The sequence below is a fragment of the Camponotus floridanus genome, unplaced genomic scaffold (genome assembly GCF_003227725.1).
Source record: "Camponotus floridanus strain SB8 unplaced genomic scaffold, Cflo_v7.5 scaffold1, whole genome shotgun sequence".
Taxonomy (NCBI): Eukaryota; Metazoa; Arthropoda; class Insecta; order Hymenoptera; family Formicidae; genus Camponotus; species Camponotus floridanus.
The window spans coordinates 5,720,922-5,734,703 of record NW_020229214.1 but is presented as its reverse complement, the minus strand read 5'-3'; the positions used below and the strand labels follow the sequence as shown (position 1 = coordinate 5,734,703).

The following is a 13,782-nucleotide window of genomic DNA, read 5'->3' as shown; positions in this document are numbered from 1 at the left end:
AGTCTGAAACGAGGCTTTTGTTGCTATACGCGATATATATGCTCCTCTCCTAAATGCTCCGAAATTAATTCGTTCTTGCATAAATTAACGTTCTTGCATAATTTATACATACGTACAATACGTTTTACAGTGTAATGAAGAAAAGGGTAAAGTTCAAAGTACTATAGTAGCTTCTATAAACACTCTCGGTATATAAAATCGCCTGAACTAAGATCACGTGATATATATATTTGTGTTTATTGTGTGTTTGCGATATACGCATCGCGAGCTGTCATTGAAGGTTAGCTGAAACACATAAACGTACATAACGAGTGACTTCAAGCAAGATCTATGTGATAACGCGATTATTTTTCAATGAAACGTGCTAATTTTTAACGAAAATAGTTTTTTTTGACAAGTGTCGAGATAAAGTATTGAGAATGGAGCGGAATTTGGTTAAAACATTGGATGACATGTAAGTTGTATATTGTAACGTATATTGTAAGTTTATATTAAACGTAAATAACAATGTGAATTTCATAAATTATTTTCTTTTAGTCATTTAACGAATACTATATATTAATTTTTAGGTATACTAAGGAAGGGGTCATTGGCTGCATTTTAGTAGATCATTCTGGTCTCTGCCTAGGAGGTAATAAGTTATTGAAGTTATATATAAGCGCAAAATTATATAAACATAATATCAAAGAAACTCTGAGAGAAAAAGAAATATTATAAATGTAAGATTTACAAAATTAGAGTGCGACATTACAAGAAAAAATTTATGCAGTTAAAGGTGATGCGTCAAGTGACAGCGCAGGGTTAATAGCAGCTATATCAGGCCTAGTTGCGAAATTAGAGCCTAAGTCTAAGGCACCAATCATATCACTTCAAAACGATAGCAGGTAAACCAAGAATTATGGTATTCATAACTTAAGACAAAAATTTGTATCAATGAATGTTACTATATCAATTATAAACCATTTTTAGGCAGTGCATTATACATCGTAAAGGTCCTGTAGTTGGTGCTATATATAAAGATATATCCACTTGAGATAATTACTGTTATTACATGCACATCTGAAACTGTTTATATTTATAAAATAAGATGTCTAGAAATATTCTGTTTAATTATTAAAAATATGAATTATTAATAAAGAATTTTAATACATGTAAATATGATTTTTGTTACATATAGAGGGATTGTGATTAATTATACATATACTACAATATATATATATATATATATATATATATATATATATATATATATCAAACTATACAATTAGAAAACATAATAATTTTATATATTATATATAATTCTAGATATAATTTTTTAGTATTTACAATAAGCTCATTCAATATAATGAGTCTTGCATTATAATAAGTTTGTATAATTGTGATATATCAACATATATAAATCATAAAATTCTTTATTTCAGTATACATTGTTCAACTTTGCAACAATATTAAAGATACACATACTGACTAGTATAAAATATTGCAGCAATGAGCTGAACTATCAAATACAAGTAATATTGTTTGAATGATAGATGTTAATAAAATAAATGTCATAGTGTGAATAGCAATAGTTGTATCCAGAATTATCACAAAGATATCTCGAGACATATGGATATTCTAAAAAACATTAATTAATCTATGTAATTTTATTGAATTATTGAATAGGAATAATTAGTGTACATACATGAGATAAACATGATATCAACAAACTAATATTGACCAAAGTAAATTCAAAATTTGGTCTTATTTACTCTGTTGTATTAATAATTAGAGATGACATACTTTCATGAATGATTCTTGTGTAACAGTACCATAAATTCCAGTAATAACAATCTCATATCATGTACGTTAATCATACCTAAAACAACTCGATATGACAAATAAACTCAAAAGGATGTGACACAGCAACAATATGTAAAAAGAATTTTGAAATCTGAAATTTTACATAATGTATTTGCATATAGTGTAATAATATCAAGAACATGATTAAACTGTTAAAAAAGAGGAAATAAAGAAGAATTGTACATAAATATAATAAAATAAATTCTCGAAAAGGATTTGAGGACACATGTGTAACTTCCGCCGTACCTGAAATATAACACTGAAAGCATTTTTTTTTTCAAAATACTCGGTCATATTTTCATACTAATCTGATTTAAAAAAACGAATATATGAATATAAAACTCAATTAAAATTTATGTAATTCATACTAAATTATAATTATTTGAATAATATCGATGTGTGCTTCATGACACGACAAAATCGTGTACATACATATACGAAATGTGTACACACATATACGAATCACCTAACGTTGAGGTTGAGAATTATTCTTCAGTGTTGGTAACCCTGAGAACAGAGTTTCGCACTGTCACCGCGCAAAGTCTCTCTCTGTCATTGGATATTGGATGTCGATGTCGCATGTCGGATTGTGAATCCACATTTTTTATTGTGTAAATATCGATTTAAAAATGCTTACGCTTTCCGATCTCGACATTTCTAAATCGGACGCATCGTGTTTAAATTTCGCTTGATTTCAGCGATCAAAGTGACCTTCGGGAACCTCTCACGGATCTCACGGATCACGATCACGCTACCACCCGGTGTCTCCATCTTGTTTGTTTCTCTAAACGCGTAGAAGAATAGGACGAAATTTTACACCATTCCGAGAATTACGTTACTTGGCGAGAATTTCTTCACGGTGTATACTTGGTATATACCGCACTACCTCAATACGGCGAGAAAGTAGATATGTCTCACGGCGGTAGAAATGAGTGTAGAATATACGTGGGAAATTTGCCACCCGATATTCGTACAAAGGACATACAAGATCTCTTCTACAAGTTTGGTAAAGTTACTTTCGTTGACTTGAAAAATCGTCGAGGACCACCGTTCGCTTTCGTTGAATTTGACGATCCAAGGTAAGTTTCTAGCGAAAATTATACACGTCGAAAACTAACGTGTATACACACACACACACACACACACACACACACATACACAAATATATATTTATATATACATATATATTACACACATGAATATATATATATATATATGTAATTTTTTATTATAATATTTATTTGATTCTCTTTTTATATCTATGATATTGAATTTGAGATGATATATTTCATTGCAGAGAAAGAAAGATCAAGATTAGTTTATGAAGCAATATATAATATGACTCAAAGAAAGGGATTATTATTTTTTGTGAATTCAATAATTATTTCTGTAAGATGTCAAAAGATTCTGTTACAAGATTTCTCGTACAAAGATATCAAATTTATTTCTTTCATTATTTTCCAAAAGAAAGAAAAGATACTCTTATTGAAAGGTTTATTAAAAAAAAAAGTCCTTAAACATATATAAAATACTTTCTTGTGTTTAATTCCTGCATAAAATATAAATTCTAAGATTCAATACAATATAACTTATATGTATGAATAATTTCTCTTGTATGTTCATGATATTTATTACAATTATTATATTGTGTAAAAATTTACAAATATGCATTCTATCCTCAAAAGTTATATAAGCTTTATTAGAAGAAAGAAATTGTATCTAAGCATATGTATGTTTCTTTCAGAGATGCGGAGGATGCGGTACACGCGAGAGATGGTTACGACTATGATGGTTATAGATTAAGAGTCGAGTTTCCACGCGGTGGCGGTCCCAGCAATAATTTTCGCGGTGGACGCGGTGCTGGGGACAGCGGTAGAGGTGGCCGCGGTGAGATGAGCAATTCCCGCGGTCGGGGTCCTCCAGCGCGACGATCACAATACAGAGTGTTAGTAAGCGGTCTTCCACCGACTGGAAGCTGGCAGGATCTCAAGGATCACATGCGTGAGGCCGGTGACGTATGCTTTGCGGACGTTTACAAAGACGGCACTGGTGTTGTTGAATTTCTGCGGCATGATGACATGAAGTATGCTGTGAAGAAGTTAGATGATTCGCGATTTAGATCCCACGAGGTACGATTTGCTGTTGTTATTTCTATTTCTATATGTATCCTAATTTTGTGTTTACTGCTGCTTTCACATTGAAGTGATAATTTTAATAAGCAATTTTAATAGACGATATGCAATGTAAATGTATAAAAATACACACACACACGCTATACATACATTATGGATAATATAATGTCATTTTTCGAATGCTTTCCTGCTTGTGTTTATATGCTTTAATATATATAATTTATTATCAGATTCGTCTTTGATATTTGATCATTTGATTTAACATGATTTAGGGCGAAGTGGCTTACATTCGTGTGAGGGAAGATCATAACGGTGGCGATAGAGGACGCAGCGAAGATAGAGAAAGAGGTCGCAGTCGTTCTCGTAGCTACAGCCCACGGCGTCGTGGCTCTCCTACTTACTCGCCGTTGCGGCGTAATTACTCGCGATCAAGATCTCGCTCCAGATCTCGCTCATACGACTAGTGTGTACGTATGTGTTTCACATGATAACATAAGTACAGGTTTATATTGACATTTGCTCCTTACCATGTTTCATTATTGCTGATTTAAATTCTATTCGATGAGATATTTTTCTTCGAATTCAAATAGATTTTGTAAAAAAATTCAAATTGATTTCTTTACATTGTTTAAATTAATTATTTACTCAATTAATTGTATTTAATACATAATTAGACAGAAGCACATTGGTGTTCGTGTATGTATGTGGCATATATATGTATATATATATGTATATGTATATATGTATATGTCATAATTATTCTTTACATTTCTTGTTTTTAAAGTGAATACATCATTCAGCTCAGAAGTTAATTTAATAATTTTACTTTTTGGTTATTATTTTAATGAAAGTTTTCTAACATTAAACTTTTAAAGCTGATATTGCCTAATATAATAATTCTATTAAATTTTATTATCCTCATAAAAATGATATGCTTGTGAACACGTGTGACTGTTTTTATCCAAACTGTTAGAGAATTATTCTTCTACATTTAAAAATACATTCCTACGCCTATTTGTTTTGTCATCACTACCACTTATGAATGAAATTATGTGTAACAATTTTGAAGTATTATTGAGACTTTCGGTAAAGAACTAGATCTAAAGCTTTAACATATCTACTATATTTTGGCTTAACTGTAATATAAGCAGTACTTGTGTCATTGACATCTATTGTGAATATTTTTAATGGACAATAACATACTCTGAGTCACTTATCGCTAAGGTACATAATATAAAATAGTGGTTGATTGCATTGAAATCAGCGCATCCTGTAAAATATCTTGGGATTTTGTATTTGGGTAAAAAACTTGAAAACTTTGCATAGTGAAACATCATATTTTAAAACTTGCCTAACAAAGATCTTATTTATAATCTTTTCTAATTACTGAATATGTATTATATGATGCTTTTTTACCTTCTCTTTCTAATATCTTTTTATAATTGAACTTATAAAAAGATATCTGCATATGAATTAATTAGAAAAATGACATTCATCAGGCATATATCAAATTTTATCATACAGCAACAAATTTTTACAGGAATAAAATATATTGCAGGCAAACTTTTTATGTATATACATATAAAACATACAAACATATACATATAAAACAGGGCTTAAAATAAGATATTCTATCTTCACTAAAGAGATGCCTTTTTCTCGTCATAAGTTTTTAAATTACTAATATTATAATAATGATAATTATACTAAAAACGCTACTGTTTGTGTTTTTATATATATATTGCTAAACACTAACACATATTATATACCTAATATTGCTTGTATTATTATAGTACTATGTGTGTAGTTAAATAACTCTTGCTAAAATGCAGTTGAAAAAAGTTGTGCACACATTTTATTTCTTAATTACAAATTATTTGAAGATCTAGAGTTTCCTATAATATGAAAACTCAACTTTTAAGTCTATCGACAAATTTGAAAAGATACACAACATTTAATCATCATATACATTATTATCTACATGCACCTTCGGCAATAACAAAAATACATAAATTTAAAAAATAGTATACTCTATTCGTCATATGAAATATTTTTTTCCATCACTTAAATTATTGGCTCTAACAGATTCTTTAACAATTTCTGTACAGATAAATACCTCAGGATTGTTTACACCATTAATTTATTTTTTAAATTGAATCAAAATACCAGAATCGAATACGCGTAGTGATGACAATATATCGTGTATACATACTTTATAATGAAATATATAAACATGTGACAAAGCTTATTATGTACTATATGTATATATATATATATATATATATATATATATATATATATATATAATTATATTAGTGTAAAATTTTCGCTATGATATCACATTCTTATACACAATTTAATTTGCTTTTCAAATAACACATATTTGATAGACTTGAATAATCTTTAATTAATAATGTTTTATATAGGTAATTTTTTTATTTTACGTTGAATACATATTATTTCAAATTATTTCTTAAAACTCTAGAATTCTTTAACACTCGTCAATGTGAAAATATACGATATAATACATCCATTGAGTATAATCTGGACACATTAGCAATATATCCAAATCAAAATAGATATCAAGAAATATACAAGAAGAAATATACATATATAATATTCACAAAATAGGAAAAACGGACTAATTGAAGACCAAGCGCGGTAATCAAATAATTATTTTTCCTATATATTGATACATTAATTATCGAAATTATATAAACTTTTTTTAATTGAAGTCTGCTTCACATTCTCAAATAACTCTTAGCAGTTTCTACAAACAAATGTGAAAAGTCTCTTTTCGATTCCAATCGCTAAAAAAGGAAGAGTTGGGGAATATATAAAGCATTAGTGAATAAAAAAAATGAAATCGAAATTGTAAAAGAAGGCAACTGACCAATCATGGTGGAGCATAAGTCATAACAGAGCACAGGAAGTCATAAGAATCGAAATGCAATTGTCGATTAATCAAAAGTTCGTTAACGATTAATTGCACATTAACATTAACGGTGACGTGCCGATACAAAAACAAACATAAAATATTTAATGTCAACATTTTTAATGAAGAAATTTAGAAGACGTTAATAATACGCGTCAAGTCTAGGAACCTTAAACAAATTTTTTACCATTATTATATACGTTGTGGAAATTTTCTATATTATTTTGAAGGGTCAAACTATTTCTTTTCGTTATGAATATTATCTCCGACATCAGCATCTTCAACCAATCTTTAACCAATTAATAAATTACATTTGAAAAAAAAATTATTTTGCGTCTTTAATTATCGCGCTTGTCTCTCAATTAGCGCGATTTTTTATTCTGTGAATATTCTATATCAGAGTTTCCAATTTCGTTTCGGATATATAAATAGCGATGAAATAATTATAAGTTGATATATTGTCTTTCATATTTTTCTGTTTGCGTGTTTTCCTTTCTCGTACAGTTCGGAATAATGTAATTAAAAGTATATTTCAAAATATCCTTTTATTATATCCTAAAATTGTACATTTGTGAAAGGAAAACATTTGATATATCATGTATTTTATGCTATTTTTGCAAATTAATCCTGTGATCTTGCTTTATTATGTACATTATTTTCTACTTTTCATTATTATACGAATGTTTATTCCTTGATGCAATGTTTCAAAAATCTTTGTCACAAAAAATCTGTATATATTATATATATTCATATATTATGTATATTATACATCTCTTTATTCACATCACAAGGATTACATTTGCATTGATAAATTGTATATCTAACATTGTAATTTACATCATATAAGAAACTAATGTATTTTTTCTTCTTTTGTATATTGGATTGGATTGTAACACAATGAATGAAAAACTGAAATCAACACGATCTTACTTCTTGGATGGATATAATACACATTCGCTTGACGTTGGGATGAGATGGATTGCGTTTTGGAGAACATAAATTATAAACATAAAAGGATTAAAAGACATAGATGAAAATGAGAATAGCGAAACAGGATACTTTCAAGAGGAAATTCAGGATCAGGAGAGAATTTTGGAGAGTGAGATGAAAAATGATTTGTTCAAGGATTCTCGATTGCCGGATCAGGAAACGTTGGCAAGTCCATTACAAGGAGGCGAAAATCATTAATATTTCTTTTTGAAACTAGTAGAATCCCAGTTTGAAGCTCGACATTTTTGTGTGTCGCTGTTTTAAACGAGAAACATAACGAGAGTGGGATCATCATTATATTATGTGCTTATCCTGGTAAAGTGCTTCGCGCGCGTATTATTTCTGCGTAATTAACATATAAATATGCTGCGTTTATTAATTCATTTATAAACTTAACAGTCAAACTAGTAATGGATTGTCAACTGCAACTGGATTTGTTGGAAAGATTTTCTTTAGTTTCAAAGTTTCTTGAACTTTGGTGAGAGAAGATTAATTTTTCGGATCACTCACATTGAGGATTTCGACATTTATCCTCTTATTGATACAACAGATGCCTTCAATATTAGACTCGATTTTGTTAATAGTTTTTTTTGTTACATATGCATGCAAATAATTCGCATTTAGTGTTAATTTTAAAGGTGGAAGTGATTCTTTGAAAAGACTATTGCAAGTCTAATATCGTATATTTGATAATATCGGATTTAAAGTCCAATTGTCAAAATAAACGTGTTTCGCGATAACTATGATCGTTTTTCCGATCGATCGTTGAGTGTACTTCTTTTTGTCGCGTATTGTAAACACACAGTGCGAGTCTTCAGGATTTAACTGGCATAAACAAGAGGATGATGCGCGTTTGAGTATAAAGCAAACTCTCTGTCATCTTGCCGGGAACTGACTCCATAGTTTTAGAGGAACTTGATACGACGGACAGGATTCCGGATTAATATCCGGATTAGGATGCTGACAGGATTCGGAAACGGGATAAATTATAGTATGCATGGACGGATATTTTTGGATAAGGATAAAAAAGTTGCCTACGCTGTATTCATCGGATCGTATCGAGGATCACTCGGATTCATTAAGATGAACGATATGCGCAATGTGGATAAGGATGTGGATTTGGATATATCATTCGCGCTTCATAGGGTTCACGGATTTCTCTCCTAGGTCGGATACGGAATTTGGACTCGTGTTTAGCGGGGAAACAAGATAGATTGGATGTGTCATTTTTCTCACGGAGAGATGAATCACATGGATGTGATGATGTGGCTTGCCATAAGGTATTTGTAAACAGCTTATACCTGAGATATACTATCGATATTTATTTCTCTGCATGCTCTCTTCGAAAATATTCTTATATTCGTATTTTCATTTTTGTCATCGACAAGGCAAACGCAATTTAGTAACACGCCTGTGCCTCGAAAAAGTCTTAAAATATGTTTGCATTTAATAATCAATCTTTTCTGTGTTCAGCTTCATGCACATTGTTATGAAATTTGTCATGCGTTACACAAGACAAATTTTGTAACAATAGCAATAACTAGTTGATAACAGTTTTGCATTTTTTGTTGAATTAACATGTTTCTTTTCTGATTTTCTTTATGTTATATATATATATCGTTCTTCTATATTTAATTATTATATGTGAGATATAATTAATATACAGCAAGGAAATATAAATACAGCGTCTCGAATCTATAACGTTCTCGCATAGTGTGTATTTATCCACAAATAACCGATTGCCGAAATTGATAACAATTCCTATTGTTATCGTTATCCTTATACATATATTACATACAAATTTCCCATCAATTGATTTTATTTATTATTCCGTATAATATCGTGTATCTAAATGTGTTACGTTATATAGGATTATTTCTTCACAATTAGGCACTAAATAACACCAATTGCTTCACACCTTTATTAAATAGAATTGTCCTAACGTATCGCTTTTTTTGCAATCCATTTCTTAACATAATACCAGATTTTGTAAATTATTTGACTGGTAAATGGAAATAATTGGAAATAAATACGTCCATATAAACATATGGCATTATTTTATATTATAATCTACCTTCAATCATCATTCGTAAATGATCATGAATGATGACTTATATATTGATAAATATATAAGCAATTTCCACAATCCATACATTCTTTCTAGAGTTTGTAAGAAATTTATTTAGTTTATTTAGTTAAATATCGTGCATTTAAAATATGAATTGTTTTCATAAATTTTACACAAATAAAACAAATATCATAAATGTCCTCATATGTAAGCATTATGGCAACAAATTTTGATCTTAAATTTAAATTATATTTGTTGCCTATTTTTGATTTGATTCGTTATCAGCAAGTTTTTTAAAAATGTAAAGCTACATAAAAGCATATTTATATGGAAGGTAAATGATGTCAAATCATACAAGCTACATTTATATGGAAATTAAATGATGCTTCAATCAATGATGATTTATACGTATTATATATACGTATTATACGTATTATATAATAAATATACGTATTATATAATAAATTATATAATAAATTTTAAAACGATGTGTGTGAAAAAGTATATGCTCTGTATAAAATATCAGTCTATTATTAAGAGGATTAGATTCATGTATATTATACGAAAAGTGCAAGCGCTTTATTTGATTTATCACTGAATGTATACTAATTGTAAATGTTATAATATTCATCATAGGCAACGATTTCATCCGGTATTTGCTCAAATAATCTCCTGTGAACGGACGTAATAATGAGATCCTTAATAATTATTTACACTAATTATTAATTGTTGATAATATGACAGCAATCTCATAGACAGTTGGCTATCTGAACATTTTGTGCTAATACTAGAATTTCGAAAATAGAAATAAAATAATAGCGCTAATGCTTAAAGGACAATATTCAATGTTTAATTTCAAAATGAAGCTATTCAAATATAAAAACAGAATGAAATACAACGATACGTGACGATTTTGATGCGGTTTCCAAAGAAGGAACGGTCATAGAAAACGATAAGACGATATCTTAAGAGCATTACATCAGAATTTTCAGAGAATGTGGAGGAGAATGATCTCTTTACCTCAATCGACCCATTCCATCAGCGAATCCATGCATTAAAGTAGTCGGCGTAACTCGTTGTTCGATGAAAAGATTCAAGTAAGTTAGCATTTTATGAGAGTGCGTCTCTTCTATCGCAAATTCTCAACTTTTCCGGTTTTACTAAATATTTTTTATATGACTCTTATATTAATTTACAGAACGTTTCACACGATTTGAAGTAGGAAAAAGAAGATATGAATATAAATCTGCTTTTTTTATTAGTGCCACTTTTGTAAAAAGCAAACAAAATTGTTAGATTAAAATTATTTTATATATAATTCATTGTATAAAGCACATAATTGATTTGAAAATTGATTACCACGATTCGCCCAGAGGTCTCAGTACGATATCTTGTATCTGCGAGAAAAATATCATTTTTTTTAGTTAATTTACAAATTTTAAATGACTTAATTTTTTTATACAATATAGGAAAAAAGAATGTTTTAAAAATGTACTCATATATAGATGATATACCATACCAGAACGTGAGGAGGATTGGATAGCACGTAAATCGCCGCTGCCGCAACATCATCCGGATTCAAAGTCGGCATCGCCGCCATTGCTTCCGATGAGAATATGCTATAAGAGGTCATGAAATCGGTCGCGACTAAACCGGGACTGATGTTCTGTAATAAAGAAAAAAAATGTAAGTAGAAACAAAGAAAAAGAGAGAAATCTATCGACATTCAATTTTCTTTAAACAAATATTTTAAAATATTTGTACATACATGTAAAAAAGAATACAATTATATGATTAATATTATATGATTAATACATTTTGTTAATAATATATGATTAATACATTTTGTGTTAATAATGTATAATTATATTAATATATAATATTAATTATTAAGTATGTCGAATATACCGTGACTCGTATATGCGTGCCTGCAAGCTCATGTCGCAAGGTCTGGGCGAGGCCGGTGACGGCTCGCTTCGATCCCGGATACACACTGAATCCTGGTACGAAGGGTATCCTCTCGGCGGCCAAACTATTCACGTGGATCACTACGGCATCCTCGGCAGTGGTTTCACGCATCGTACGAACGGCTTCGCGTGTGCAGAGACAGAGTCCCAAAACATTCACGTTAAATACTGACTGCCACTCCTCTAAAGTGCCGTCTGTAAAAAATACATAATTTTTTTCTAGGACGTTGAAAAAAATTACAAATGCAATTACATATCATGTCGAAAAAATTCTTTTAAAATGCGTTTTTAATATCTATAAAAAATAATTATTATATTCTTTGTCTATTAGTCGAACAAAACAGTTTTCATATTGAATATAATTTTTTTTTTCGAGGACGAGATACATTATTTTATCGGATGTAAAATTTTGTTAAGATTTGTCAGGCACCTATGAGTGAAGATTCCTTTGTGATACCAGCGCTATTCACGAGAACACTTAGCGGGCCGAGATCATCCTTCACCCGTGCAAAAGCCGCGATTATGCTGTCCTCCTTAGTGACATCGCATTCTACAGGATAAAGCTTTCCCGGGGAATCTTCCAAATTGTCAGCGATTTCCTTGATTCTCTTCACTCTCCTCGCGAAGCCCGCCACTATCATACCTGATACGATAAAACGATAAAAGGTACTTTAAAAAAAATCAAGGAAGATTAATCTTTTTATTGTAGCACGAATAGCGTTAGATAGCATTTTCTTAATATAAGCGATTACTTTTCTATTAACGGATGATATTATTGACATCTTACGGTAAGATGTATTGCGTCAAGATAAACGCTTGAAACTGCAAAGCATTTGAATTGATGAAATTCAAATCTGTCTTTCGATGGAAATAAATTTTAATGCAATATTTATCTGTAAAATTCCAGCTTTTCCTTACCTTGTTTAACAAGACTTCGAGCAATCGCTGCGCCGATTCCGGCACTTGCTCCGGTAACCACAGCCACCTTTCCGATCCATCGCTCCATCCTCGCACAATGAGATTTGAGACGCGACTACAGACCACAAGCCTCGAGTAATAAGATCGCGCTTATGTGCCAGACATCAATAAAAAAAATACAAATATCCGATCAGGTATGAAATTCAATCCTCACAACTGACATTGTGGCTTCGATCAAATACGATTACGTCTGATTGTTAGATTAAGTCTCAACTTTTCCGATGAAATAAAAAATCGGTGATACTAAAAATATTAAACGAGAGTCCGATCTAATTGTGGGTAATGATTTATCATCTTTTTGTTTTATGTTGTCACGAGGGATAAGTAATTTATTTTATTTTTATACTTTTAAAAAATATATATTTAGCCATTATTTGTATTGACCAGTATTGATGCATATGGGAATTTTATTCAACTTAATTTTATTTATTAATTTATTTATTTATATCATTCATTTCATAAATTGATATATTTATTTTTATTTGTCAGTTTATTGATCAATTTTTTTTTAGATTTATTCATATTTATTAATATGTGTTAATAAATTTGAAGATTAATTTCTCAATTGTAATTAAGTTATACGTATAAATAAGTTTCTTGTTTTATCGATATATTGATTAGATTTATCTTAAATTCAATTGCAAAGATAATTATTGCGAAGATAATATAAACGTAATAAATGCACATTTCTTGCCATCGCTTTAAATCTGTCTCGAGTGTATTTAGTAATTGAATTTAATGAACGGTTAACGACATAATTATTGAACCACATATGCGTCCACATATGTGTAGCCTATTAGTCTCTATTGAATAATGACACAGAATTATTAAATTATAATGGAATTTAATCTTCATTTTCTCTTCTGGGCG

The 13,782-nt window shown here is 29.9% G+C and overlaps 3 protein-coding genes across 4 annotated transcripts; 2 read left to right on the top strand and 1 right to left on the bottom strand.

Moving 5' to 3' along the window:
* The first annotated feature begins 140 nt into the window (after positions 1 to 140).
* LOC105254710 lies at positions 141 to 1,170 on the top strand. Its single transcript, XM_011263566.3, has 4 exons — positions 141 to 454; positions 570 to 631; positions 770 to 884; positions 970 to 1,170. Exons 1-4 carry the CDS (start codon positions 420 to 422, stop codon positions 1,031 to 1,033), a joined length of 276 nt encoding a protein of 91 aa, XP_011261868.1. The 5' UTR covers positions 141 to 419; the 3' UTR covers positions 1,034 to 1,170.
* Positions 1,171 to 2,345: 1,175 nt separating this feature from the next.
* Positions 2,346 to 13,162, top strand: LOC105254707 (serine/arginine-rich splicing factor 1B). 2 transcript variants are annotated; one of them, XM_025411362.1, is made up of 7 exons: positions 2,346 to 2,453; positions 2,541 to 2,921; positions 3,587 to 3,971; positions 4,247 to 4,441; positions 11,473 to 11,653; positions 12,352 to 12,600; positions 12,842 to 13,162. In XM_025411362.1, exons 2-4 carry the CDS (start codon positions 2,752 to 2,754, stop codon positions 4,436 to 4,438), a joined length of 747 nt encoding a protein of 248 aa, XP_025267147.1. In that variant the 5' UTR covers positions 2,346 to 2,453; positions 2,541 to 2,751; the 3' UTR covers positions 4,439 to 4,441; positions 11,473 to 11,653; positions 12,352 to 12,600; positions 12,842 to 13,162. The 2 variants fall into 2 exon arrangements, with proteins under 2 accessions (XP_025267147.1, XP_011261864.1); XM_011263562.2 differs by lacking the exons at positions 12,352 to 12,600; positions 12,842 to 13,162 and adding an exon at positions 11,862 to 11,956.
* On the bottom strand, positions 11,169 to 12,971 carry LOC105254709 (dehydrogenase/reductase SDR family member 11). The gene is made up of 5 exons (XM_011263565.3): positions 12,853 to 12,971; positions 12,365 to 12,577; positions 11,876 to 12,129; positions 11,487 to 11,633; positions 11,169 to 11,364 (listed from the first exon to the last, which is right to left on the bottom strand). The coding sequence occupies exons 1-5, from the start codon at positions 12,938 to 12,940 to the stop codon at positions 11,323 to 11,325; spliced, it is 744 nt and encodes a 247-aa protein (XP_011261867.1). The 5' UTR covers positions 12,941 to 12,971; the 3' UTR covers positions 11,169 to 11,322.
* Positions 13,163 to 13,782: the final 620 nt, after the last annotated feature.